At 44.6% G+C, this 26,596-nt stretch overlaps 1 protein-coding gene across 8 annotated transcripts in view; it reads left to right on the forward strand.

Annotated features, from left to right (window-relative positions):
* SRGAP3 (SLIT-ROBO Rho GTPase activating protein 3) overlaps positions 1-26,596 on the forward strand; it is a 316,267-nt gene that overhangs the window by 241,599 nt on the left and 48,072 nt on the right. For 6 of the 8 annotated variants that reach the window (XR_011994562.1, XM_072722250.1, XM_072722251.1 and 3 more), the window contains 6 exons: positions 1,249-1,377; positions 2,739-2,960; positions 4,210-4,311; positions 7,346-7,543; positions 15,205-15,289; positions 23,205-23,232. Coding sequence is in view for 7 of the 8 variants with exons in the window: in XM_072722250.1 (XP_072578351.1) it covers positions 1,249-1,377; positions 2,739-2,960; positions 4,210-4,311; positions 7,346-7,543; positions 15,205-15,289; positions 23,205-23,232 (764 nt within the window). In the remaining variant the exon portion in view is untranslated. Of the gene's footprint in view, positions 1-1,248; positions 1,378-2,738; positions 2,961-4,209; positions 4,312-7,345; positions 7,544-15,204; positions 15,290-23,204; positions 23,233-25,665; positions 25,753-26,596 lie in introns of all 8 variants that reach the window. The other 2 variants (XM_026016879.2, XM_026016883.2) reach the window with 1 other exon arrangement.

Here is a 26,596-nt window from a genome sequence, read left to right on the forward strand (position 1 = left end):
AAAATGGGTGAATTAAACTAAGATACCTTTAATATCTTTTCTAGGTATAAAATTTTATGAATCCATGAAGGGCTGAAAGTGGTCTAAGGGTCATAGTAGCCCCTGAAAATGGGTGAGGAGTATCAGTTTTGCGTGCTTCAGGCCCAGTGATGAATAGGGTAGATCAAGTCCCTGACTTCATAGAATTTACTTTCTAGTGGTGGACACCAAAAACCAGCGAGTAAACAAAGAGGTAAAAAAATATAATTTCAGGTGGTAAAAAATGCTTATGAAGAAAAAAATAGAGCAACCAAGATGTCCTTCAGTACGTGAATGGACAAGTAAACTGTGGTACATCCAGACAATGGAATGTTATTCAGTGCTATAAAGAAATGAGCCAGCAAGCCCTGAGAAGACATGGAGGAGCCTTAGATGCATATCACTAAGTGAAAGAAGCCAATCTGAAAAGGCCATATACTTTACGATTCCAACTATATGATATTCTGGAAAAAGGCGAAACTATGGAGACAGGAAAAAGATCAGTGGTTGCCAGGGGTTAGGTGGCAGGGAGGGATACATAGATAGCACAGAGTATGTGTAAGGGAGGAAAACTACCCTGTTTGATATTATAATGATGGATATATATCATTATATGTTTGCCTAAACCCATAGAGTATAAAATACCAAGAGTGAGCTCTAGTGTCAACTCTGGACTCTGGGTGACTATGATGTGTCCCTGTAGGTTTATCATTTGTAACAGATGTACAGTGCGGTGGGGGATGTTGATAACAGGGGAGGCTGTGCATGTGTGGGGGCATATGGGAAATCTCTGTACTTTCCTTTTAAATTTGCTATGAACCTAAAACTGCTCTAAAAACATAATATTTAAAAAAGTAATTTAAAATGAGAATAGTCACTAAAAACTAAGCAAAGACTAAATAGATGAAAAACATAGAGCAGGGCAAGGGAATGCAGGGGGAGGGGCACTGCAGATGCTGAAGACTCATTTCCAGATGAGGTTGTCATCAGAGGACGCTCTGACCACATGACCTTGGATAAGGACCTGAAGGACATGAAGAAGCAGGCCACCTAGGGACTTGGGAGGATGGCTCGCCAGGCAGAGGGAATGAGTCTGAAGGCCTAGAGGCAGGAGTGAACTTGGCCTCTTAAGGGAAGGACAGAGGCAGTTGGGCAATGAAGAGGGCGCGAGAGAGGGACGAGGGGCAGGTCAGTGCCTCAGCTCTCACCTCTACTCTGTTCTTCTTCCAGAGGCAGGCTAAGTATTCTGAGAACAAGCTGAAATGTACAAAGGCCCGAAATGACTACTTGCTGAATCTGGCGGCCACCAATGCAGCTATCAGCAAATACTACATCCACGATGTCTCTGACCTAATCGACGTGAGCACCTGGGCAGTCTGGGACTGAACAGGGCCCCACACCCTTGCTGGCCCTTGTCTGTAGCTGATGAGCATGTCCCTTGAGCCCTGATGGAGGGGAAGGGCAAAGGGCATTTGGGGCCTGGGAGATGGTTTCTCTGTCCACAGGTGGGAGTGGGCCTCTGGCAGCCCCTATATGGCTGGGTCAGGTAGGCATATATTCAACCTGCACCAGCCTCCTCTACACCAGGCCCTTGGCTGAGTTTGCGGGCACAGGGGTGATGGTACACAGTTCATGCCCTGGGTAGTCTCCTAGGGCAGTACAGACGTTTATATCTTTAGGGGATATTCTTGTGGGAAGAATGTGGCAGTTTTAGCAAAAGGAGATGGAACACTGACTCCCAAGTACCAGCTGTGTGGGTCACGCCGGAGGGACTTGAGGTCTGGGCTTGGAGAAAGAACATCATGAGTGGCATCATCACGGAGAGCGTCTGTCTCATTTGTGTTGGAGCTGGGACTGCTTCCTGTTTCCCGCCCATCCCACACAGACGGGGATCTGGCCTGTAGATGCTCAGGAAAGGTTCCCTACTGATGGATGGATCCTTTTCCTCTGGCTCTGCTGTGTCCCATCAGGGAGTCACAGGGTCACCGCTTTCCCATGGCTGCAGAAGGCACCCATTGCCACCGTCCCCAGGAGAGGGAGCTAGCTGCCAGCCCTGCCTGTGCCTTCCCACACCTGAGGCCAGACCCCTCCTCTTGCTCACAACTTTTCACTCTTTCCAGTCCTCTCCTTTCTTCATTTACCACATTTTTATTGAGCACCTACCAGTCGTAGGTCTTGAGGTCCAGGAGTGGACACAAGCCTATGGGTCTGCTCTTCTGTAGCTGACCATGCATAACCCTGAAACGTGAATAGGCAACTGCAAAGCCAAGTGGCAGGTGTCCCAGTGAGGGAGGTGGAAGGAGATGTGGACCCCCAGAGGAGGGACACGTGACATAAACTCTGAGTGGGGGAGCATTAAGGAAGACTTCCTGGAGGAAGTGACCTCAAAACTGAAACCTGAAGGAAGAATATTTAGGCAGTAGGCCAGGCAGAGGGAATACATGTGTGAAGAAGGCCTAGAGATGAGAAAGAATGGGATGAATTTGGGGAGCTAAGAGAAATTCTGCTACTGCTCAAATCACAATCCCCAGTTCCCTCTGCGGGCGTTGGGGGTGATTTGTGCAGTAGGATTCCCAAGTGCACAAGGGCCTCCAGGATGAAAGAGTTGGCTGTGGAATGGGAGATAATCTTAAGTCACCATGATGGGAAGGGGAATGCCAGCCCCCCACCTCCAGTGATAGCCCGTATCCTCACCCTTCTGTTGTGTTCCTCTCTCCAAGTGCTGTGATTTGGGCTTTCATGCCAGCCTGGCCCGCACCTTCCGGACCTACCTCTCGGCCGAGTACAACCTGGAGACCTCTCGCCACGAGGGGTTAGATGTCATCGAGAATGCGGTGGACAACCTGGATTCCCGAAGTGACAAGCATACTGTCATGGACATGTGCAACCAGGTCTTCTGTCCTCCGCTTAAGTTTGAGTTCCAGCCCCACATGGGGGATGAGGTAGGTTTCTCCCCGGAGCCCAGGCTTGAGGCTGTTTCCACTTGTTCCCTCCACATGCTCCTGGGACATTAGTGGGAGGGGGAAGGTCAGGCCCCATTCCACGTGCAGGACATTTATCTGAGAGGCCTGAGGTCAAGTTCTTGGTCCGGGGGATGCCCAGCTGAGGGTTTTACCACTAATATCCTAACTTTGCTAGCTGAAGTCTCCTGCCTGCCAAACGGCAGGACCTTAGCTCTCCTTCACATCCTTCCCAGTTCTGTGTAGATCCCAAGGGAGTCCCACATGGCCACGCAAGCATCTCCTACTCTTCCCTCGGGTGACCTCAGGTTATGGGAAACTGGGATTAATCCACACTGGCTGGCAGGCTGGCCGGGACACTGTCTGTCCTCTGGCACAGGAACCATGCTCCCTTCAATGCTTGTGCTGCTCAGCTCCTTACCATGCTCTGGAATAAATAAGTACGTGGGGGGTGGCACTTGTTACTGGCCACAGAGCAGTTATTGGTCACTCCATTTGTACAAAGTCCCTTATGCGAAAAGCTCCTTGAACTTTTTCCTTTACATCCTTCCCTACTTTCTTCATTTGCAAAAGAGGGCTTCCCCCACAGCTTCTGGCCTATCCCTCAGCCGTTGCATCCTGCCCTTTGGCTCATCATCTGGACCTGAAAATTCTGGGCTCCCAGTTACCACTGGTGACTGCCTAATTAGTGGGAAATAACTAGTAAATCATGGAGCCCTACTGTCCCTTAGGATCTTACCTGACTCACGCAGGGCAGCCCAGCTCATGGGGTAGTAGCAGAGCCCTGGGTGGAGTAGGTGTCAGGAGAATAGTATTTCCTTCTACCCTTCCCCCGTGTGCCCCATGAGAGTGCTCCTGCCTCCCTGAGGCACCTTCCTGCGGGGGAATTGGAGCCCTCCAGTGATTGTTTCCATTCACTGTTCCTTTCATTGGCTGCTGTTAGGCAGTTGCTTTCTTACCACAAACCCCTGCCTTGAAATTAACTAGTCTCACTTAATGAGCTCACGGGAAAGCTCTTAGTAAACCCTCAAGGGCTGCACAAATCTAGACCATGACTGAGAGGCCACATCTTGCCTTTGGCATAGAAAGACCCCCGGTTCCCATCTGGTGTTGCCAGGTGCAAGCCTGTTTCCTCGACTGCTGATAGGGACATTAGTGATGGCCCCTGGTCCCAGCTTGCACAGGTGATGAGAGCACTGGGCAACCACAGGCACTGGCTGTCCTTTTGCAGGTGTGCCAGGTCAGTGCACAGCAACCCGTCCAGACGGAATTGCTCATGCGGTACCACCAGCTGCAGTCCAGACTGGCCACTCTCAAGATAGAGAATGAGGAGGTGAGTGGGTCCCTCTGCCCCACAACAAATTTCCTTATGAAGGCCCCGCTGGTGCTGGAACTCTGGCTGTGGAACACTTAAGAAATTAGTGTTGATCTGTAAAATGGAATATTACACGACTGGGGGTGCCTGGGTGGCTCAGTGGGTTAAGCATCTGCGCTTTCAGCTCAGGTCATGATCTCATGGGTTGTGAGATGGGACCCTGCATTGAGCCCCATGCTGGGCGTGAAGCCTGCTGAAGATGCTCTTTCTCCCTCTTAATCTGCCCCTCCCCCACTCTCACCCTCTCTGCCTCTTTCTCTAAAGTAAATAATTTTTTTTTAAAAGATGGATTATTACATGACCATTAAAACTGGGCGCACCAAGAATCTTCAATGGCTTGGGTGGGGGATGCTCATAAGATGTTAAAGAAAAACAAACAAGAAATAGAACTCTGTTCAGTATTCTCTTAAGTATGCTAAACTAGAGCAGAGTTCTACTTCACAGTGTGTATCTGTGTTTATTCACGAGAAAAAAGCCTGGAAGGAAATACTTTGAAATGTTAATTGTGGTTATAGCTGGGTAGAGGAATTACAGGTGATTTCTGTTTTCTTCTTATGCTTTTCTCTATTATCTGCATTAAGTTTATGTTACTTTTTATCATCAAAGAGAGTTATAGGTATTTTAAAATACACAGTGAAATAACCCAGGGCACACTGAATGTGTCGTGGATTCTGAGCTCCGAGGAACTACCTACCGCCTTTACGCCTCCCATAAAGCGGTGACAGGATCACCACTGGGAGTATGCAAATGGAAGCACCAGCTGTGGTGGTTTTATTTTGATGTGGACTGAGGAAGCCAAATGGGAAACATCCTATTCCAGCCTGGATACCTCCATATGGGGAAGATGTCAATCAACCGAAGGCTCCTGGAGAAAGGACACCAGGATGTGGGGAATGTTACCTAAAATCTTGGGCAGGTTTATCTGAGGTTTAACTGAGGAGTGCAATCAGAGCTGGAGATGGGGAGTCATGGTCCCCATCTTCATATCTCAAGAGCACTGTCCTGGGATCCCTGGGTGGCGCAGCGGTTTGGCGCCTGCCTTTGGCCCAGGGCGTGATCCTGGAGACCTGGGATCGAGTCCCATGTTGGGCTCCCGGTGCATGGAGCCTGCTTCTCCCTCTGCCTGTGTCTCTGCCTCTCTCTCTCTGTGACTATCGTAAAAAAAAAAAAAAAAAAAAAAAAAAAAAAGAGGACTGTCCTGGGCAGAGAGGGCTGGTTTTGCTCTGTGTCTCCACAAAGGACAGAACTAGGAGAGACATAAGACAGATTGTCACTCAGGATAATAATGAATCAAAGCTGTCCCTGGGGGGAAATTATACAGAAATGAATTATGTATTTATTTTGCACACCTTAGGAGAGAGAGGAGCTGAAAAAAGTGTTTGTGTCCTACATCCTCCCCTGAAGCTTCTTCAATTGTTTACATCAGTCTATGTGCAACAATGTTGATGGGGTCTAAATTGGAAATTAGGGCCCCAGAGAGAATGAGGCAAATGTTCCTCTGTATAGGCCGTTTATAACTATGGAAATGCTTAAATTTTTTTTTAAAGAATGAATTCTTTAAAAAAAATTTATTTGTTCACGAGAGACACATGGAGAGAGGCAGAAACATAGGCAGAAGGAGAAGCAGGCTCCTCACAGAGAGCCCGATGCAGGACTTGACCCCGGACCCTGGGATCACACCCTGAGCCAAAGGCAGACACTCAACCACTGAGCCACCCAGGCATCCTGGAAATGCTTAATTTTGAACCTGAACTTCTGTTAGGCTGTCTTAGAAAAAAACTGATCTGTTCATTTATACATTCAACAAATATTCATTCAACCAATATTTATTCAAGTATTTATTTATTCAAGCACCTATTATGCTCTAAACACTGTGCTAGATGCAGAGTAAAATGAGTGAACAAGACACCCTAGTACCTCCTCTCATGGAGATTATGTTCTAGTGAGGAAAGATAGATAAGACATGAAAGCAAAGCAACTAACAAATGAATGAGTATGCAAAATATCAAATGATGATGTGCTCTAAGGAAGAGTAGTCAGAGGGCTCTGATGTCACCAGGAGGTGATATTTGAGTTGAGATCTGAGTAACAAGAAAGACTTCAAGTGACAATAATTTAACAACAAATATAGAGGCAATTTCTCCCCTGTTTTTTTTTAATATTTTATTTATTTATTCATGAAAGACACAGGTAGAGAGAGAGTCAGAGACACAGGCAGAGCGAGAAGCAGGCTCCATGCAGGGAGCCCGACGTGGGACTCAATCCCGGGACCCTGGGGTCACGCCCTGGGCCGAAGGCAGCGCTAAACCGCTGAGCCACCCAGGCTGCCCTCTCCCCTGTTTTTGGAGTGATCCTCCATCACAGTATAGGGCACAAGTCAGTGAAGGGATGTTGTGAGGTCAGGGCTCCTGCACTCTGCCCATGTAGCCTTCCCTGGGTCCCACTTGACTTCAGGAGAGAAGTTGGAGTCCTGGAGGACTGGTTCAGCATATGTCTTCCTCAAGTTCTCTTTTCTCAGTGAGCCTTTCGATAAGTCAGGGGCAGATGGCCAGAAAGTCTGTCCACTGAGGATGGCCCCTCATCCTACCAAGATTTTGTCCCCTCTTCCCTCTGGATGAGCATTGAGAGCTATTTCTAATGTTATCCTTCTTCAAGAGACCTGCCTCCCACTGAAGGGGCTAGTTTGGGGCTATATGATCACGAAAAGAGAAACAAACCTAGAAACCCAGGTTCCTTGTTTGTCACAACATTCTCCAAGGTTCTCTTCAGCAGAAGCAATTCAATAAAATGACTTTATATTGGGCAACATGGATTCTCACCCTAGCCAGCTCACTGGCCTCACTTCCCACATTAGTGTAATGAGAATGACCATCTTTATCCTGCCCACCTTTCAGAGGCTTTACATAGAAGAAATAAAGTGGGGGAAAAAGACTTTGAGGTGTCAGAGGTGTTCTGAGGCTGAAGGGTTTTTATTGACATGCTGTTTCTCCAGGTTAGAAAAACCCTGGATGCCACCATGCAGACCTTACAGGACATGCTGACTGTGGAGGACTTCGATGTCTCTGACGCCTTCCAACACAGTCGATCTACAGAGTCTGTGAAGTCAGCTGCCTCTGAGACCTATATGAGCAAAATCAACATCGCCAAAAGGAGAGCCAACCAGCAGGAAACAGAAATGTTTTATTTTACAGTAAGTGGCCTCTTGAACCCAGAACCCACTGCTGACCTGCTGGCAGTGACTTTTGGGGAGCAGCCCAAGCTAGTGGAAACTAGCAAAACCATGTGAATCAATTAGAGCTAAAATTTTCCCGACATGCTTCTCAAATTAAGTAAATTGCCTGGCTTGGCTTTGTAAAATGCAAAAAAATGAATGACCAGTTGGGAGCATCAGCATTGATTCTGGATTGACGGTTATTGCAACTAACATAGGAAAAAAAACAGAGAGTTGTGTTCAGTAACATGTGAAGAAAATGGTGAATGGAACCTATGGGCAAGCCCTTAGGTAACAGCCATAAAGTTAAGTGTATGGTTGTCATGTTGAGGTGTCTTAATTTGGGGTGTGGGCTTTGGAAACCATGTCCTGGGCAATCTATGCAAATTACTGGTGAGTTGTAAGCCCTTCATGGAAAATCCCAGATCACTTCCATTCTATTCAGTTGGTGCGGAGAAGAACAAGAATAAAGGGCATTGGGGCTTTAGTTCAACATGGGTTTAGTATACATAGAATTTGGGAGTTGTAAGGGACCTCAGATCTGATGCTTGATCTCATTCAGTCATATCCCTCCCAAGAAGTCATCCAGTCTCTGCTTGAATAGCCCCAGGATGAAAAGTTCCCTCCATCTCCAAATAGCCCTTTTGTTTTGGCCTGTGACTGGCTGTAGATATTATAATGTTTTCCCTCCTCTCTATTATCTTCAAAAATCTGTTTCACTAGGATCTCTGGTCATTGATCTTGATCCTGTTCTCTGAGGCAACCCAGAGAGATTAATGCCACAAAACAGTCTTTGGCTTGCTGGTAGGGAACTGGGTTTTGATGTCTCCAGGCTAAATATACCTGATTTTGTAAATCCTGCCTCATAAGCTTTTATTTTGAGTGACCTCAGCATCCTAGGCTCTTTCCCGAACATATTCCTCTTGTTGATGCCTGTTCTAAAGTCAGCAGCAGTCTAACCAGCACAGAATAGAACTAGACTTCCAACTCCTTCCTCCCTAATGCTTTTCATATGTCCTGAGATCATATTCTTTTTGATTTATTTTTATTTTTATTTAAAAAATTTTAATTCCAGTATAGTTAACATTCAGCGTTATATTCGTTTCAGGTGTACAAGATAGTGATTCAACAATTCTATACATTACTCAGTGCTCATCATGCTAAGTGGACTCTTAATCCCCTTTATCTGTTTCACTCATTCCCCCATGCTACCTCCCCTCTGGTAACCATCTGTTTGTTCTCTGTACTCAAGAGTCTAGCTTTTGGGTTGTCTCTTTTCTTTGTTCCTTTGTTTTGTTTCTTAAATTCCACATATGAATGAAATCATATGGTACTTGTCTTTCTCTGACTGATTTATTTCACTTAGCATTATACCCTTTAGATCTATCCATGCTGTTGCAAATGGCAAGATTTCATTCTTTTTTATGGCTGAGTAATATTCCACTGTGTTCGTGTGTGCACATATGCAGGTGTGTGCGTGTATACATACCACGCCTTCTTTATCCATCCATCTATCAGTGGGCATTGGGCTGCTTCCATAATTTGGCTGTTGTAAATAATGCTGCAATAAAATAGGAGTGTATATGTCTTTTCAAATTAGTGTTTTTGTATTTTTTTGGCTAAATAATCAGTATTGGAATTACTGGATCATATGGTAATGCTATTTTTAATTTTTTTGAGTCACTGTCTACCACAGTGACTGCATTGGTTTGCATTCCCACCAAGAGTGCAAGAGGGTTTTTCTCCACATCTTTGCCAACACTAGTTGTTTCTTATGTTTTTTATTTTAACTGTTCTGTGAGGTATGAGGTAATATCTCATTGTGATTTTGATTTGCATTTCCCTGAAGATGAGCGATGGTGAGCATCTTTTCATGTGTCTGTTGGCCATCTGGATGCCTTCTTTGGAGAAATGACTGCTCATGTCTTCTGCTTGTTTTTTAAATGGATTATTATTTTTTTTAATCTTGAGTTGAAGTTCTTTATATATTTTGGATAGTGACCTTTTCTCAAATATGTCATTTGCAAATATCCTTTCCCATTCACTAGGTTGTCTTTTACGTTTTGTTGGTTGTTTCCTTTGCTGTGAAGAAAGCTTTTCATTTTGATGTAGTCTCAATAGTTTATTTTTGTTTTGTTTCCCTTGTCTCAGGAGACACACCAAGAAAAATGTTGCTACAGCTGATGTTAGAGATATTACTGCCCATCTCTCTTCTAGGATTTTTATGGTTTCAAGTCTTACATCTAGGTCCTTAATCCATTTTGAGTTTATTTTTTGTTTATGGTGAAGAAAGTGATGCAGTTTCATTCTTTTGCATGTAGCTGTCCAGTTTTCCCAACATCATTTGTTGTAGAGACTGTCTTTTCCCCATTGTATATTGTCTTCTTTATTGTAGATTAATTGACCATATAATTATGGGTTTATTTCTGGGCTCTCTATTCTGTTCCATTGATCTGAATTCTGTTTTGGTACCAGGACCATGCAACTTTGATTACTACAGCTTTGTAGTATATCTTGAAATATGGGGTTATGATATCTTCAGTTTTGTTCTTTTTTTTTTCCAGATTACTTTGGCTATTTGAGACCTTTTGTGATTCCATACAAATTTTAGGATTATTTGTCTTAGTTCTGTGAAAAATATTGTTGGTATTTTGGTAGGGATTGCATTAAATATGTAGATTGCTTTGAGTAGTATGGAATTTTAGCAATATTAATTCTTCCAATCTAAGAGCATGGAATATCTTTACCTTTGTATTCAGTTTCTTTAATCAGCGTTTTGTAGTTTTCAGAGTATAGGTCTTTCACTTCCTTGGTTAAATTTACTCCTACATATTTTATTTTTGGTGCAATTATAAATGAGGTTGTGTTTTTAATTTCTCTATTACTTCACTATTAATGTATAGGAATGCAATAGATTTCTGTATATTGATTTTGTATCCTGTAACCTTTATGATTTAATTTCTCAGTTCTAATAGATTTTTGGTAGAGGCTTTAGGGTTTTCTATGTATAGTATCATGTCATCTGCAAATAGTGAAAGTTTTACTTCTTCCTTACCAATTTGGATGCCTTTATTTCTTTTTGTTGTCTGATTGCTGTGGTTAGGACTTTCAGTACTATGTTGAATAAAAGTGGTGAAAGTGGACGTCCTTGTCGTGTTCCTGATCTTATGGGAAAAGCTCTGTTTTTCACCATTGAGTATGATATTAACTGTGGGTTTTTCATATATAGCCTTCAATATATTGAGGTATATTCCCTCTAAACCTACTTTGACAAGGGTTTTAATCATGATTGGATGTTGTACTTTGTCAAATGCTTTTTCTTCATCCATAGCTTTTATCCTTTCTCTGTTGATGTATTGTGTTGACTGATTTGTGAATTTCGAACCACCCTTGCATCCCAGGAATAAATCCCACTTGATTGTGGTGAATGATTTTTTTAATGTGTGACTGGATTTGGTTTGCTAATATTTTGTTGAGAATTTTTGCATCTATGTTCATCAGAGATATTAGCTTGTAGTTCTCTCTTTTTGTAGTATCTTTTTTTAAAAAAAAAAACTATTTATTTATTCATGAGAGACACAGAGAGAGGCAGAGACACAGGCAGAGGGAGAAGTAGGCTCCATGCTGAGAGCCCGATGTGAGACTAGATCCTGGGTCTCCAGGATCACGCCCTGGACCGAAGGCAGGCACCGCTGAGTCACCCAGGGATCCCTCTCTTTGTAGTATCTTTATCTGATTTTGGTATCAAGGCAATGTTGGCCTCATAGAATGAATCTAGAAGCTTTTCTTCCTCTTCCACTTTTTGGAATAGTTTAAGAAGAATAGGTAACTCCCAATGAACAAAAGTCCAGGGGCAGATGACTTCACAGGTGAATTTTACCAAACGTTTAAAGAAGAGTTAATGCCTATTCTTCTCAAACTATTCTAGCTTATTCAGTTTGTTGGCGTGTAATTTTTCATAACATTCCTTTTTAACTAAAATTATATATTTAGTACACACACACACACACATATATCTATATTTAAAGTTGCTATCAGTTAAATCTTTATTCCCTACATACTGTCATTAAACCAGGCTACCTTCCTCCTAAAGGTGATGTCTTGGGTAGATCTTATGTTTGTTACCAATTAGGTTTCCTCTTGAAGGATTTAGTTCATGGCTCCAGACTGTCAAGGTGTTGTTCCAGTTGTTCAACATATGTGCTGTCTCTTCAGACCTTATGTTGTTTGCAAGTTCAGTGAGTGTGGCTTTCACACCTTCAAGTTTGTCAATAAAAAAAAAACCCAAAAAACTAGGGGGTATGCCAGAGCCAAGGCCAAACATAGAGTTATTTAAAACATGCCATGGCTGAAATTGATCCGCTGATCAGAACTTTTAGATTGTGGTCATTTAGTCACAGACCCACCCAGTTCTGACATCCAGCTCCAACTTGTGATAGGCCTTGTTCAATCCCTTGTTGAAAACATGTATAGCATTTCCTTGGTCATCACTGTTTGACTTTGTTGTTTTCAAGAAAGATAATAAAACTAGTCTTAGTGAATGAGCCCGTGCCAATTTCTGGGGTTCTCCACTTCCACTCAAGACCTACTGTGTTTACAAAGAGAATTTTATGTGTTACAGAGATTAAGGAGTGCATATGAATATTAATGAATATTAATTCACTTTAATTCATGTTGGCAGCAGAAACAAAGAAATCTGGGTGGTAGAAGCAGAGAAGGGGGTCTATCTGCTGGAAATTAAAAGACAGAATTCACCAATGTTAATGATTAAGGGTCATGGATGTTATATTTTAATTTTAATATTTAATCTAGCAACCTGGTTGGCTAGTACATCTCATGACTTGATGTTGTAACATTGTTTTAAGCATTTTATTTTATTTTATTTTATTTTATTATTTATTTATTCATTCATTCATTTATTCATTCATGATACACATAGAGAGAGAGGCAGAGACACAGGCAGAGGGAGAAGCAGGCTCCATGCCAGGAGCCCGATGTGGGACTCGATCCTGGGACTCCAGGACTGCGCCCTGGGCCAAAGGCAGGCGCCAAACTGCTGAGCCACCCAGGGCTCCCCTGTTTTAGGCATTTTAAAGGACATAATATTCCTTTTAATGCAAACATCAATACAAGTTGATGTCATTCTTTCCATGGTGGGTCATATTTGAAGCCTGGATGAAGCTTGGAAAAAGTAGGCAGAGTTCATAGGCCCCAGAGCCCTGGGGTATAACTTCCACTAACCAGTAAATAACCCACCGAGGGGATCCCTGGGTGGCGCAGCGGTTTGGCGTCTGCCTTTGGCCCAGGGCGCGATCCTGGAGACCCGGGATCGAATCCCACGTCGGGCTCCCGGTGCATGGAGCCTGCTTCTCCCTCTGCCTATGTCTCTGCCTCTCTCTCTCTCTCTCTGTGTGTGACTATCATAAATAAATAAAAAAAAAAATTAAAAAAAAAATAACCCACCGAGATGTGAATTATTTGTTTGGGTTAGAGCTTCAACTATCAGAAGCAGCAGGGCATGATGGGGAAAATACCTGCTTATACCTCAGCTGTGCTTCTTATGGTGAATTTTTAAACATGTGATAAGAGCAGAGGGTGTTGGAAGCATCCACAGAGAGCCTAGAGAAGAGCAGTTATCACACTGAAGTATGCATTCGAATCATGTAGTAAGCTTGTTAAAAACGTAGATTCCCAGCATACCACCCACCCAGAGGTGGGCCCTGGAAATTTGAACATATCTGAATCGGTCTGGTTTCTTCTTCAGGTATAAAATTAGGGACTGCCAGTATTCTTGAGCAGGAATCTGCATTTTGACCCTCTCCCCAGCCAGGTTGGAGGCCGCACCACACTTGGAGAAAGCTGAGTCTACTGTCACTTTACCCTGAGGAGGGCAGGGAGTAATCTGCTCAAGGTGTATACCAACTAGCCACAGCTCTGAGCTTCTGTCTCCTTCTGACTAGAATGGGAATGACAACGCCTCCGCCCCCCAACTTTTGCTATCCAGAATTGTGATGAGGACCTAAGGTATAAGCCTGAAAACTGCCAAGTGTTCTGCAGGTGCAAGAAGGAGTACTTATTAATAAGACTAGGTCCTAGGACCCAAGAAAGATTATGGCTGAGGAGAGAGGACACACCACCTCCTGCCAGCCCTGCTATTCCAGAAACCTATCAAGTTGGGGCCAGGGTGGGATGATCCCAATCTGATCTGTTCACATGTCAGCCCCCATCCTATGGGCCTTTACCCTACAACTGTCTTCAGTGCGACAATGGTGATTTTCCAGATGCTCCTTTACAGGTCATACTGGGCTGTCTAAAGCCTCTACGGTTCACTTGTTTGCTCCTCTGCACCCCTTTCTGAGCATTCTGGCTTGGGCAATAAACTGGATTTCTTTGTGAGAAACTAGCTGGCAACTATGGGGCAATCATACCATCCTGTGCCTTCATTTTCAGGGCATTTGCAATTGCTGTTGCATCTGCTGAGAATGTTCCTTCCCCCATGTACCCATGTGTACCCACATGGCCCTTTCCTCTGCTTCTTCAGGCCTACATTCCCAGGGCAACTTTGCAGTGAGGTCTGCCCTGGTTCATAGGCCCCCATTCCTGCCTTATCTTTATTCCTAGCATTCACCAGCAGCTGACTAATTGTGTATTTCCCTTTCTTTATTAGCTGTCCTCTCTTCTGTGTCAGCCCCTACAAGGTCAGGGCTTCGGCACAGTTTCTCAGCACTGGCTATGTATGCCAGGCACAGCTATAAGCACTGGGGAGCCCAAAACAAATTGGCTGTGGACCCCACCAATAGTGGCTCACAGTCTAGCAAAACACGCCCCAGTTGAGGGGGCTCTGGGCCTGTGTTTGGGTGATACGGTGTGGGCAAGGAAAGCTGGTACTTGTGTGTAGGTGTGGCTGAGATCCCGCTGAATTTGGGCACAGGTGGATGTGTTTCTGTTCTGGTGGGTCCTGTCCCCATGTACCGCTCTGAAGTGCATTGTGCTTGACAAGGTCCCTGAACTAGAGGCAACCTTCAGGTCCCAGGGCCCCTGGGCAAATCAGTTCCCTATGATAGCCTCACCTGTGTCATCTATAAAAAGAAGAAAATTGTATCCCCCAACGCAGTTCAGGTTATTTTAATAGGAATGTCTTTAGGGACCTGCAGAGCCTTTCCTCCTTCAGAGTGGGGCCAGATGAAAGAAAGGCTTGATAGGAGGCTCCTCTGTGACACATCTGATAAAACACTCTTGCTTCTGCTGGGTGCCCCCAGAGATGATTCCTATTTTTATTGCTTGTGGCCCAGAAGCACAGTGGAGCCTGATGACTAACGAAGCCGAAGCCGTCTGCTAGGGACCCCCACAGTCCTCACCTGACAAAAGCACCTTTCACTGCTCACATTCCCCATGAGCTTTCATTGTATTCCGCAAACTGGCCCGAAATTCATAGGCCGGAGAACCATGCTTGGCAGAGCTGGGGGCTGATGGAGAAGAGCAGAGTAGCAGGTTGGAGGCCCCTCTTCTCCCCATGCTGGAGTCCTGGAGGGTGACGTGATCTCCCTTTGACCTCCCCAGCACAGAGATTGGTCCCAGAGGCAGAGACCGTGTGACTTGGCCCTACTGTCTGTAATGCCCCTGTGCCTTGTGTCTTACAGAAATTTAAAGAATATGTGAACGGCAGTAACCTCATCACTAAGCTACAGGCCAAGCATGACTTACTCAAGCAGACCCTGGGTGAAGGTGAGTTGGTTGGGCGGTGGAGGCTGTGAGGAGGGGTGCTTGTTTTGTTTTGGTCCTTTGAGACATTTCAGGCTTAACATGGGGCATGTGGCAGAATGAGGCCTGGTACCAGAGTCAGCTGGCAGGATGGGGCAGACTGGTATAGATGCCGAAAGGGGTGTAGTCTGGCTGCAGAAAACACGAGGCAACCAGAAGTATTCGTTTGGGCTTTCGGGGAGGGTCCAAGGCAAAGTGATGAAAGGGGTCCCCAGTGGGAAGGGAGTGGGAATCCAGGAGCACAGAGGTTTGCACTGATGCTCATCAGCAGATATTGTTTGCCAGGAATACTAGTGGAGTGCCTGGCCAGGAGTCTAGGTCCAAAAAATAAAAATCCATATATGTAAGCAAAAGTTTGATCCTTGAGAGTTGTGGGGAGTAGATTTAAAATTACCCAAAGGCCTCCAGTGCCAATTGGAATAAAATCCCAGTGCTCTCATGGTACATGAAGCCTTACATCATTTGACCTCTGCCTGTTTCCCTGACCTCATTAATCATTGCTCCAGCCATACTAAGCTTTCTGCCGTTCAAAACTCATTGAGCTTGTTCCTGCCCCTGGGCCTTTGCATCTGCTGTTCTCTCTGACTGGAATGTCATTACCCCAGATCTCACTGTGGGTGGCTCCTTATCCTTTAGATGTCACTTCCTCAGTGAGACTCTTCTTGCCCCCTAACCTTAAGAAATCACCACCTCTGTCCCAAAACTCTCTCCGTTTGATTTTCTTCATCTCACTCATCACCATCCTTTTTATTATTTGTTCATTTGCTTATTACCTTTGGTCACACCTCCACCCCAACAGTATCATATCTTCAATCTTCAATAAACTTTCTTGTTTACTTTGTTCACCACTTTATCTCCAGTGCCTAGAACAGTGCCTGGCTCACAGTAGGGACTCAGTTAACAGTCACTGAATGGAAAGGTCATCAGGACATGCACTAGGCTCCAAGTCAGGGATGGTCTGCAGCAAATCCTGGTGGACCTAGAAACTGGTGTGCGGCTCAGGTATGCGGAGAGGAACTGACCTGGGGTTTCTGAAGTTGCTCGGCGCTACTTGGAGCTCCACATCCAGATATATTCTTATATTCTGTTGGAGAGGGCTGTTGGCTGAACAATGTGCTCTACCTGAAGGAAAAACAGCATGGGGTCTGGGAAATAGGGGACCCCAACATGAGAGAGATGGAGGGAATTTCCAAGGTGATGATACTAGTAGATATCAAGATGACAGCTTGAGATCAACCGAGTTTTTCAGAGAAGGAGGAATGTGACAGATGAGAATCAGAGCAGGGCATGGGGCTGGCGCTCATTGGCCAGTGGAGGCTTGCCACCCACAACATGTCCTTGTCCCCCTACTGAATCACTCTCTTCTCCAGATGGGTGCGCATTCTAGTGGCTCTGTTCTGGCCACCGAGTCTTCTCTGACACTGTCCAGTCGGCACCAATCAAGTGGGTAGCTAGGATCTGCGATGCTTGGCCTTTGTGAGCCCTATGCTTTAGAGGAAACAGAAGTTACAGTTTCACAGCCTCAAGGCTCCTATAATCTAGTATGGAAATAGTTCATGAATTCATAAAAAAAACAAATGACATTTGTTAAATGACATTAAGTCACACACCTGGTTAAATGACCAGGTGAACACTGCAGACTCTGAGGGTATGATCCAGGAGAGGAAGGGATCACCCTGGGCCCAGTTCAAGAAAGATCAATAACTAGGACTTGGAGAAATAACCAGGGTTTTGAAACTAGTATCAGTAGAATTTTTTTCAATTGACTCTATGGACATATAACTTACATATGGTAAAATCTACCCATTTTGCATAGAAATCAGTTTTGACAAACATATACAACCCAGATCAGGATATAGAACAGGATATAGAACATTTCTGTCACCCCCAAAGCTATTTTGTAACCCTTTGAGGTTAATCCCCCACCCCCCCGACCCCAGGCAGTCACTGAGGTGACTTCTTTCTATCAGCATAGATTAGTTCTGTGACTTCTAGCTGGGGAACTTCTGGGAGTGATGAAAATGTCCTGTAGCCTGATTTGGGTACTGGTTGTATGGAGGTATATACACTTGTTAAAACTCATTGACTGGGGGTAAGAATGGGGAGGAGTGAGTTGCAATGGGCTTTTTTTTTCTTTGTTTTCCCTGACAGCCCTCTCCATTTTGCTCATCCTGACATTTCCACACTGGGCCAGGTGAGCGGGGCTGCGAAGGAGTAGGGCAGCAAAGAAGCCACCAAAGCAAGGAGAATGGAGGAGAAGGGAAGAGCCAGAAAGTCCTAGAGAGGAGCTCAGATACGGTGACAGGGGCAGCTTCCACAACTAGCACTGAAGTGGAGGATTGGTTTTATGGCCCCTGGCCCCAGGGCGGACTGGGGGATGTTTCTCAGAGCCATGCACCAAAAGGCAGGTCCATATGAGTTGATAGTTACTTATATTTTCAAAATCGGGTGCCCTGGATTTAGAAAGCCAGATATTTGTTTAAAAACTAAGATCCCAGATTAGAAAGTGCTTCTCCTCAGCTCACCCATGCATGCTATCTGATGCAACCTTTTATTACTGCCCTTGCCTGCATGGCCTTAATGAAATAATAAAAATTAGTTTGGATTGGCATAACTCCTGACCAATTTGGTCTTCCAAGTTTGTTTAGCCTTCAGCTCCACCTTGCTCTGAGATATGATTTACCAGTCCTCCTTCTGAGTTTTAGGCCAAATAGCAATGAAAAAACCACAGGAAAATGCAACTTCTGAGGTATAAGGGCTGCTAAGGAAGAGCCATTGAGAAGAATCTCCAGAGTCCTGTTCTCTAGTAAGCCAGCCATGGAAAAAAGCCATTGTGCTTCTTTGGAAAACTAGGATGGGTCTTGTTAGACTGGTCGATGCTGAAGAGATTTTGGGTTTTTATTTAAAAGATAAGACTTTGTTTTAGGAGCACCTGGGTGGCTCAGTCGATTGAACATCCAACTCTTAGTTTCAGCTCAGGTCCCGATCTCAGGATCATGAGATCAAGCTCCACATTGGGATCTGCACTCAGCGTGGAGTCTCCTTGGGATTCTGTCTCTTTCTCTCCACACCACCCTCCACCCTGCTGCACCGCCCCTGTACTCTCTCTTTCTCACTCTCATAAATTAATTAATTAATATTTAAAAATAAATAAATAAAATGGACTTAGATTTATGGGAAATTTGCAAGGATAGTACAGTTAGTTCTACTCTACATCCAGTATTTCCTGTTATTGACATCACTGAGTAGGGTGTATTCGTCATAAGTAATGAACACAGGTACACTGTTATTTCTAAAGTTAATAAATTACCAAATTACTGAAAAGAACTGCAGCTGAGACCAAATCTGGAGTTTCTTCTGTATCCTTGCTGCCTGATAAGGGTCGATGTGGATACTCTTCCTTCACTGTGTGAAAGGGGAGGATGTGCATTGACTTACATTGGTCAGATTCTTGCCCATTGGACAACGGGGGCATGAAAAAATTGTGCAGACTGAATCTCTGCTCCTTCACTCTGCTGACTGTCAATCGAAGATTCACCTCTACCTCCACACACTGACTCTTCCATTCAGTAGTAAGCTCTTCTGGGAGTGGGCTGGGGTAGGGTTACACCTGCACCAGTAGACTTTTTATGTCCTCAGAGGGCTATTTTGTATTGGGAGGGACACTCTGGAAATTTTGGAAACAGGTAAGAAATCCATGGCCAAGCAGAATACTTTGAGAAGTTACAAGCCTTTTTATTTTTTTTTTATCATTTTTAATTTTATTTTTAAAATATATTTCTTTTAAAGAATATTTAAATTCAATTTGCCAACATATAGTATAACACCCGTGCTCATCTTATACAAGCCTTTAAAAAAAATGAAATGTATCATGTAATCCATTTCTCTCAAGGACTGTTTTGACAGCATAGTTCAGAGAAGCCACGAGTTAGTGGAAACACAAGGTCTTTTGAGTTGCACTCACTTAGAAGCAAATTTTTTAACATGGTTGATCCCAGACACACAAGTCAAAAAGCTTCTAGGTGTCCTGTGAATCAGCATTCCTTGTTGTAAGTGTCACTGCCACATCTTGGAAACAAGAACACACCCCGATATGCCCCTTGGCTGTTGCTATGCTGTTTTATTGGCCAGAGGATTCTTAGTTTATCATCATGTCTGAATCTTAGATCTCTGACCTTTTTACTGCTCTGGGTAGTCTGTAAGCTCCAGGGTTTATAACCAATATACGAGTGGCTTTTCAGTTTACTATAGCTCTTCAAGAATGCATAGTGCATCGTCTATAAAAGGGATGGGACATAACCTTTTCAGACCAAGATTTAATAGCACATTATGGAGCCAGTGTCCACCAGGACCAGACAATCTGACCCTTCTGAAAATGACTGAGCCACTAACTATAAAATATGTTTTTAAAAATCCCAACAGATCTCAGAAGGTGAAGGGTAGAAAATTTTTGATTTCTGATATTTGCTACAAGTTGAGAAAACAGATTCCAAAAGATGTTGATCATGTGGTTCTTGAGAGCTAGAATATGAGTTTAAAGCTGAAGGGGAATATGTTTAATTCTGTACTAGGGACAAGTCTGCCTTGAGCATTTCTGACATTCCGCTGCAGGACTTGAATGCTTAGATTCATCCCTCCCCACTTATTTCCCTTCCTGCCCTTATCTGTCCATTCATTATCCAAAAGCATAGGTGCTTTGCTCAGCCAGGACTGGGGGTACAGTGAACATAAGACAGACAAGGCTCCTGCCCTCATGAGGAAGGCAGACCCCAAACAGTAAACAAACTACTAAATAAAGAATTATAACCGTGGTAAGTATCATGAATGGAGATAGAGGACAACTGTGTATATGGGGGTGGGGATGGGACGCGGGAGGGGAGACTTGCTTTAGGTTGGGTAATCAGGAAGGCCTTAGAGGGGAGTGACATTCAAGCAGAGATAGAAGGATGAAGAAAAGAGTGTCAGGGCAGAGGGAACAGCGTGTGTGAAGCTGGGAAGGAACACAGTGAGTCAGAAGTAAAAGGAGGGCAGTGTGGCTGGACCATAGCGAGCACGTAGAGGGGTGTGTGATTTTGGAACCAAGAGAGGGTAGAACAGGAAACACCTCACAGGTTCCCTTTGGAGTCAGAGTTACAGCTAACTGTAGCTAACTATAGGAAATGGTGTGCTTGATAGTCAGTACAGGCCATTGGCTGACCTCTTTCATGGGTTGCATTAGCTGCAACTCGAGGTCTTAGGTCTATGAGAAACTGTCACTTGACATCTGGTGGGAATTTGAGGCTCCAGACACATAATCACAGTAAGCAGAAGAGATATTTCCATTTTGCCTAACTTTTCCTTTCCTGCTTTGGTCTTTGGCTTCATTTCAACTAATTGCAGTCACTCTTGTAACTGCTTGTGGCATTGGTCAGGATTGTGTGTTGATTCCCTTCAGGTTCTATTTTCAGACCTCTGTTCCTCTCTTCTTCCCCTCATTTCTGTCTCTGTTCTCATTCAGTCTTGTTTTCTGTAGAGAACATAAATACTCAGTTCTCTCATCTAAAAAGTCCTTTCATGTGAATGCTGGATGGGACTCTAGAGTCGAGCTATCCAGTATGCGGCCACTATCCAACACTTGAAATGTGGCTAGTCTGAATTAGGATGTGTAAAATGAATATCAGATTTCAAAGAGTTAATACAAAAAAACATTTTATGAGTTTTTATATTGATATATGTTGAAATGACATTTTAATGTATTAAGTTAAATACAATATGTTATTAAAATTAATCTCACTTATTTCTCTTTGATTTTTGTAACGTGGCTGCTAGAAATTGTGGCTTACATTATATTTCTATTGGACAGCTCTGGCCTAGAGATTCTCTGCTGCACCATAACAGGAATGAAGTACTGAATCGTGCTGTATGGATAAACCTCAAAAGCATATGCTAAATGAAATCAGCCAAATGCAAAGACTGTGGATTGCATGATTCCATTTTTTAAAAAGATTTTATTTACTTATCTGACAGAGAGACAGCACAAGCAGGGGGAGCAGCAGGCAGAGAGAGAGGGAGAAACAGGCTCCCCGCCAAGCAGGGAGCCCAATGTGGGGCTCGATCCCAGGACTCTGAGCCGAAGGCAGACGCTTAACTGACTGAGCCACCCAGGCACCCCACATGATTTCATTTTTATAAAAATATCCAGAATCAACAAATCCATAGACATAGAGAGTAGATTAGCAGTTACCATAGACTGGGGATGGGAAGAAGGAGTGGCTGTGAATTGGCAGAAAGGATCTTTTTTGTGTGAAGGAAATGTTCTAAAATTGAATTGTGGTGATGGTTGCATAACTTTGAATATTTACTAAATAACTGAATCATACATTTCAAATGGGTGAATTTTATGCTGTGTAAATTATGCTTTGATAGAGCTGTTAAAAAGAAGGCAGTGGCCAGTAGTCTGGGGTTCCAGGGAAATAGAAGATCTGGGGATAAGATTTAGGGAGTCCTTGGTAAGCACTTAGGTTACCCAGAGAGGGTGTGTAGGAAGAGATCTGTTCAGGTACACCTCCGAGGGCATCCCCTCCTTTAGAGGTCAGAGCCTGGGGAGGTGAGGAGACAGCAAGAGAAACCGAGGAACAGCCTGGAGGGCAGGAGGGACACTGGGCACATGCAGAGTTGTAAAAATCAAGGAGAAAGCTTTGTAAGAGGAAGAGAGCGATTTGCTGAGGTGATAGTGCTGAGAAATCAGGGAAGGGCAGAGAAGACAGTGGACTCGGCCACACGGAACAGGCAGGCTCTGTGGATGGCGAGGCCAGAAGCCAACCTCAGTGTGGTGAACAAGGGAAGCAACAATGCCTCCCAGACAGCTCCTTCAGCAGGCTTTGCTGTAAAGGAGAGAAAAAGGGATGGAGTTAGAGGGAGAAGGGGGGCCCAGGGGAGGCTTCAAAGCTAGGTTATACCTATCTAGAACATGTTTATATGCTGATGGAAATGATCCAGAAGAAAAGAGATTGGTGATTCTAGAACATGTTTATATGCTGTTGGAAATGGATCCACAAGAAAAGAGATTGGTGATATTCAGGGAAGGGGGCGGGGCACCTGCAGAAACAGAGCCCCGGAGAACAGCAGAGGGGCTGGGACCCAGAGCACAACGAGGGCTGGGCCTTGACAGAATCGGGACGCTTCTCCAGAATACTGGAGAGGAGAAGAGGTAGAGGGTGGACAGGCAGGCACATGTAGGTGAGTGCGTCTTATGGAGGCATGCCAAGATCTGTCTTACTGATTTTCTTTTCCAGTGAAGGAAGCAGGAAGTTCTTCAAGTGGGAATGAAGGCAGGAGGGGTGTGGGGGCAGGGGTGTGACTGGTTTAGGAACACCAAGAGGTGTCTTATGGCTGCTGCTCTCAGGGCCACACATGAGGAACACTCTAACCAACCTTTGTTGATAGAAAGCAGCGAGTGGGTTCTTGAGCTTTGGCATGCACAAAAGGGATCACCTGGAGGACTTGTTAAAAATGCAGATTCCTGTCTTCTTAGCTCAGAGATTCTGATTCAGGAGGCCCATGGGAAAACCCCCAAATCTGCATTTTAAATAAGGTTCCCAGAAGATTCTAATGCAAGTGGCCAGCAGGCTGCAGTTAGAAAAATCACTGAAAAAAAATGTATGTGAACAATACAAAATGAAATTTATGTGAACATAGCCTTACAGATAGGAGGCCCTGGGGATTTAATAAGACTCAGTTCTTTCCAGCAGACCATTACTTAGGCATAATTAGATCTCCCATTTTGCAAATAATCAAGTTCAGTTGTTTCTTGTCTTTAGAAAAAGATGAATGTTTGCTGGTTAAAATCAGCAACAAGAACAACAAACGATTAAACATCAATGTGTACTTTTCTTTCCAGGGGAGAGAGCAGAATGTGGCACAACCAGGTAAGAGTTGGGGATCTTGTTTTTTTGCACCTGCTGCCTGAGGGTGGGGTATGGGAGGGGGCCAGGGGTGCCAGAGAGGTGGGAAGGCGGGAGGGTGGGAGCTCAGAGAAGCTGGGCTGTTTTTAGAGTGGGATAGCTCTTCCCCAGTGTCTCCAGGGGGATGGTGTGGCTGTGCTGAGAGAGAAAGCTGGCTGTTCTGCTTGTCCTAGCCTCGGTGAAGCCACGTCCCCTACAGGCCAGTGATGGGGAGGGCGCCTTTCTCAGCCGCTGTGGGAAAGCCGGTTCTGGTTCTGTTGGCGCCTTCCCTCTGGTGGGACAGTAATAGATACTGTGGAGTGGCCGAGGACAACCAGTAGAGGCCAGAGGCTGTGGGGTAGCCGTTGACCTGTCTCCCCATCTGTTCTATGGCTGCTGAGCAAACTGCCCAGCCTAGGCAGATGGCCCAGCCTGGGGTCCTCATTTGCCAAGGCTTTGGATTTGGCTCGTTTTGGCACACAACTGGGCGTATGCATGCGCACAGCCACATAAGCGTGCACAGATACCTGTACTGCCCGCACCCTGGCTTCAGACCTCCTGGGCACTTGGATGGACTGATGGGGGAGTCCCTTGCTAAGAAAATAACAAATGGGCAACTTCTGCTTTCTCTCCAGCTTGCTCAAACCTTACCCTTTGCGCTTTTCCCTGAGCAGACCAGAGCCAGTGAATACTTTCCACTCAGCAGCTGGTAGCTGAGGGGTTGACTTTGAACAACTGGACCTTTCCTCTTCTTTCAGAGTGTTTAGATCCATATGCAGTCCTATTGCCGCCCTGGTTGTTCCTTAGGGTCCATCTCTTTCCTTTCGAGTTCCCAGCAAATAGTTATCCCACTGCCCAACACAAATTGAGCCAGTGGCCCAGAATCCTGGAAAGCTGTTAAACTTGGCAAGGGAAAAGATGAACCCTCAACTCCCTCCTACTCATCTGGAAGAGAGCTGGCTGGGAAGAGGCTTGGAAAGCTCCAAGGTTTTCACTTTGCCGGGCCCAGGATGGGGGAGACAGAGGGCTTTCCAGAAGCTTAGCTGTACAGCTGTTCTTCTGGGCCCTGGCAGTCTGGGAATATCAGGGTGATTCACAATGCCAGGCAAGGACCTTCCAGCACAAGGGTCAGCAGATGTGCAGGGTCACTTTCTAAGAACCTTTCAGAAACAAACTAATTAATTTATTTAGTTTTCCTGGCAAAAGAATGTTGTCATAGTCCCCAAACAACAGAAGCCACATTTTACACCAAAGTCTGCAAATAGGAAAACAGATGGGGGATGAATTGAGCCATCCCTCACTTCCTCTTAATTCCTAGAACTCATGCAAAAGAAGATGGTTCCAGCAGATTGCAGGAGAGATCTGTAATCGAACCCTTGGCCAGGTCCCAAAGTCTACCTCAGAGAAAAGTTTAGGGTTGTTTTTATTTTTATTTTTTAAATTTTTAAATAAAGCCTTCTGAGATTTAGTCTTCCACACCCTCTTTGACCTAGGGCCTGGGAAATGCAAGCTGCAACTACAGACCTCCCACTTAGATATACTACACTAAACTGCAAACCCAGCCATCTATACTCTGGCCCTTGGCCAAGGTCAGAGGCAACTTTGTTAGTAAACTAAAAGCTTCCGCCTACTTCCAAAAATTATTTAAAACTTGTCTGCAATGCGCTGCCAACTTGAAGTGGTTTTTAACTTAATCCTAAAGGCCCTGAGTGAGATGTTTCTATGCTATGGCTCTCTGTGTCTTCCATGGTTTCCTGCCCAAGGTTAGCGTCATTTGGATGATCCTTTGAGCAGGTCCCTTCAGCCACGTTTGCTGCTGGCCTTGTGTAGACAGACTGATTTTTGCACGTGGGCTGCAACACGTTACATTTTTTTCCTCACATTTAAGAACCTGATCTTAGAATAATCCCAATTCATAACCCTGTAGCTAGGTGGACCAGATGCAATAATGCACTTGAAAAGTATGTGATAAATGGCACAGTAAGATGCAAACATAAGCTTTGATTGTGATTATTCTAACTCCAGACTGGCTTCCCTAACCCAGGGTAGCTTGTCTCTGTGGTTGGGATTAGTGGTGAAAGCACATGAGATTTCTTGTCTGGACAGATGCACCTGACAGATACCCATGCACAGCTTCCAAGGGCCCAACTGCCAATGAACACAACATTGCCACCACTTTGGATGTTAACACCCACCTCTTTCGGGTTATCTAGGGAATATTTTAGTCACTGTCCTTTTGATCACAGAATAACTTTGAGGCCAATTCCTATGTTGCCAATGTATGTTAATTTTCATCTTGATTGAAAGGCAGAAAGGGGACATTGGTCTCTGGTTTCTCTCTCTTCCTCTCTGTGGCTTTCTCTGTTCCTGTTTTCCCTGCCTCTCTCTTTCTTTCCTTTTTGCTCTGCAACTGAGCAGCAGAAGAGATGGAAGGCTTAGGCTGCCCCACTTTCCTTGGCTGAGCTGCCCCCCTGCTCCCCGCTTTGTGCCCCACCCAGCACCTCAGTAAGTCAAAATCGATGTGATGTCTGCAAAGTTGGGATAGCTACGTTTCCTTGTCAGAGATTTCCAGTCAGTACCCAGAACACCACACAAGGAAAGAAATCCCAGTGTGATTTGAATAGTCTTTGCTTTCTGGATTGAACAGGAGAAATGGGAAAAGTATCCTTTTCCCTCTTCATTCCATTTTGTAAACTTAAAGAAAAAAAATTCCTGAAGACTTATTTTAAGAAAACTCTCCAGCTGGGCACCCTAGGTTTTTTTTTTTTTATATTGGGTGTCCAACACCTGCGTTAAGAATCTCTACTTTTGCTGGCCAGGGGAGTTTAACAGGTAACTTAAAGCAACTGCTGGATGTTCTGTGATAAAATCAACTTCCCAATTTCACATTCACACCACAATCTTAAGGAGGAAGAGCTGAATTCAGCTCTCAGCTGCAATTACATGTTATGGTGTGACTCTTGGAAATTTTCTTAATCTCTCATGGGCTCATTTGCCTTATGTTTAAAGTAGACTTAATAAGTCTCGCCTACCTCACAGGGTCATTGTGAGGGTATCATGTAGTGTGAGATAAGGAAACCATCTGAGAATGTTCACAAAAGAAACCCTAAACCTGAGGGAGACAAGACGGCACAATTGCTGTCCTCAATTTATTCCTAATCCTAAGACTTAAAACCTGTGGCCTTGTGTCACATCTTTTTCTTTTCTTCACACTCTCTCTTGGCATTTGGAAACTCAAAAGCAGATCCACTGTAAGAAGTACAACCCCTACATACCCACATCCTCAAAATATCGGTAACCGATGACAAAGAAATGACAAAGGACTTAGCTAACCAAATTGACATAGATC

Source organism: Vulpes vulpes, chromosome 9 (assembly GCF_048418805.1).
Source record: "Vulpes vulpes isolate BD-2025 chromosome 9, VulVul3, whole genome shotgun sequence".
NCBI classification, from domain to species: Eukaryota; Metazoa; Chordata; class Mammalia; order Carnivora; family Canidae; genus Vulpes; species Vulpes vulpes.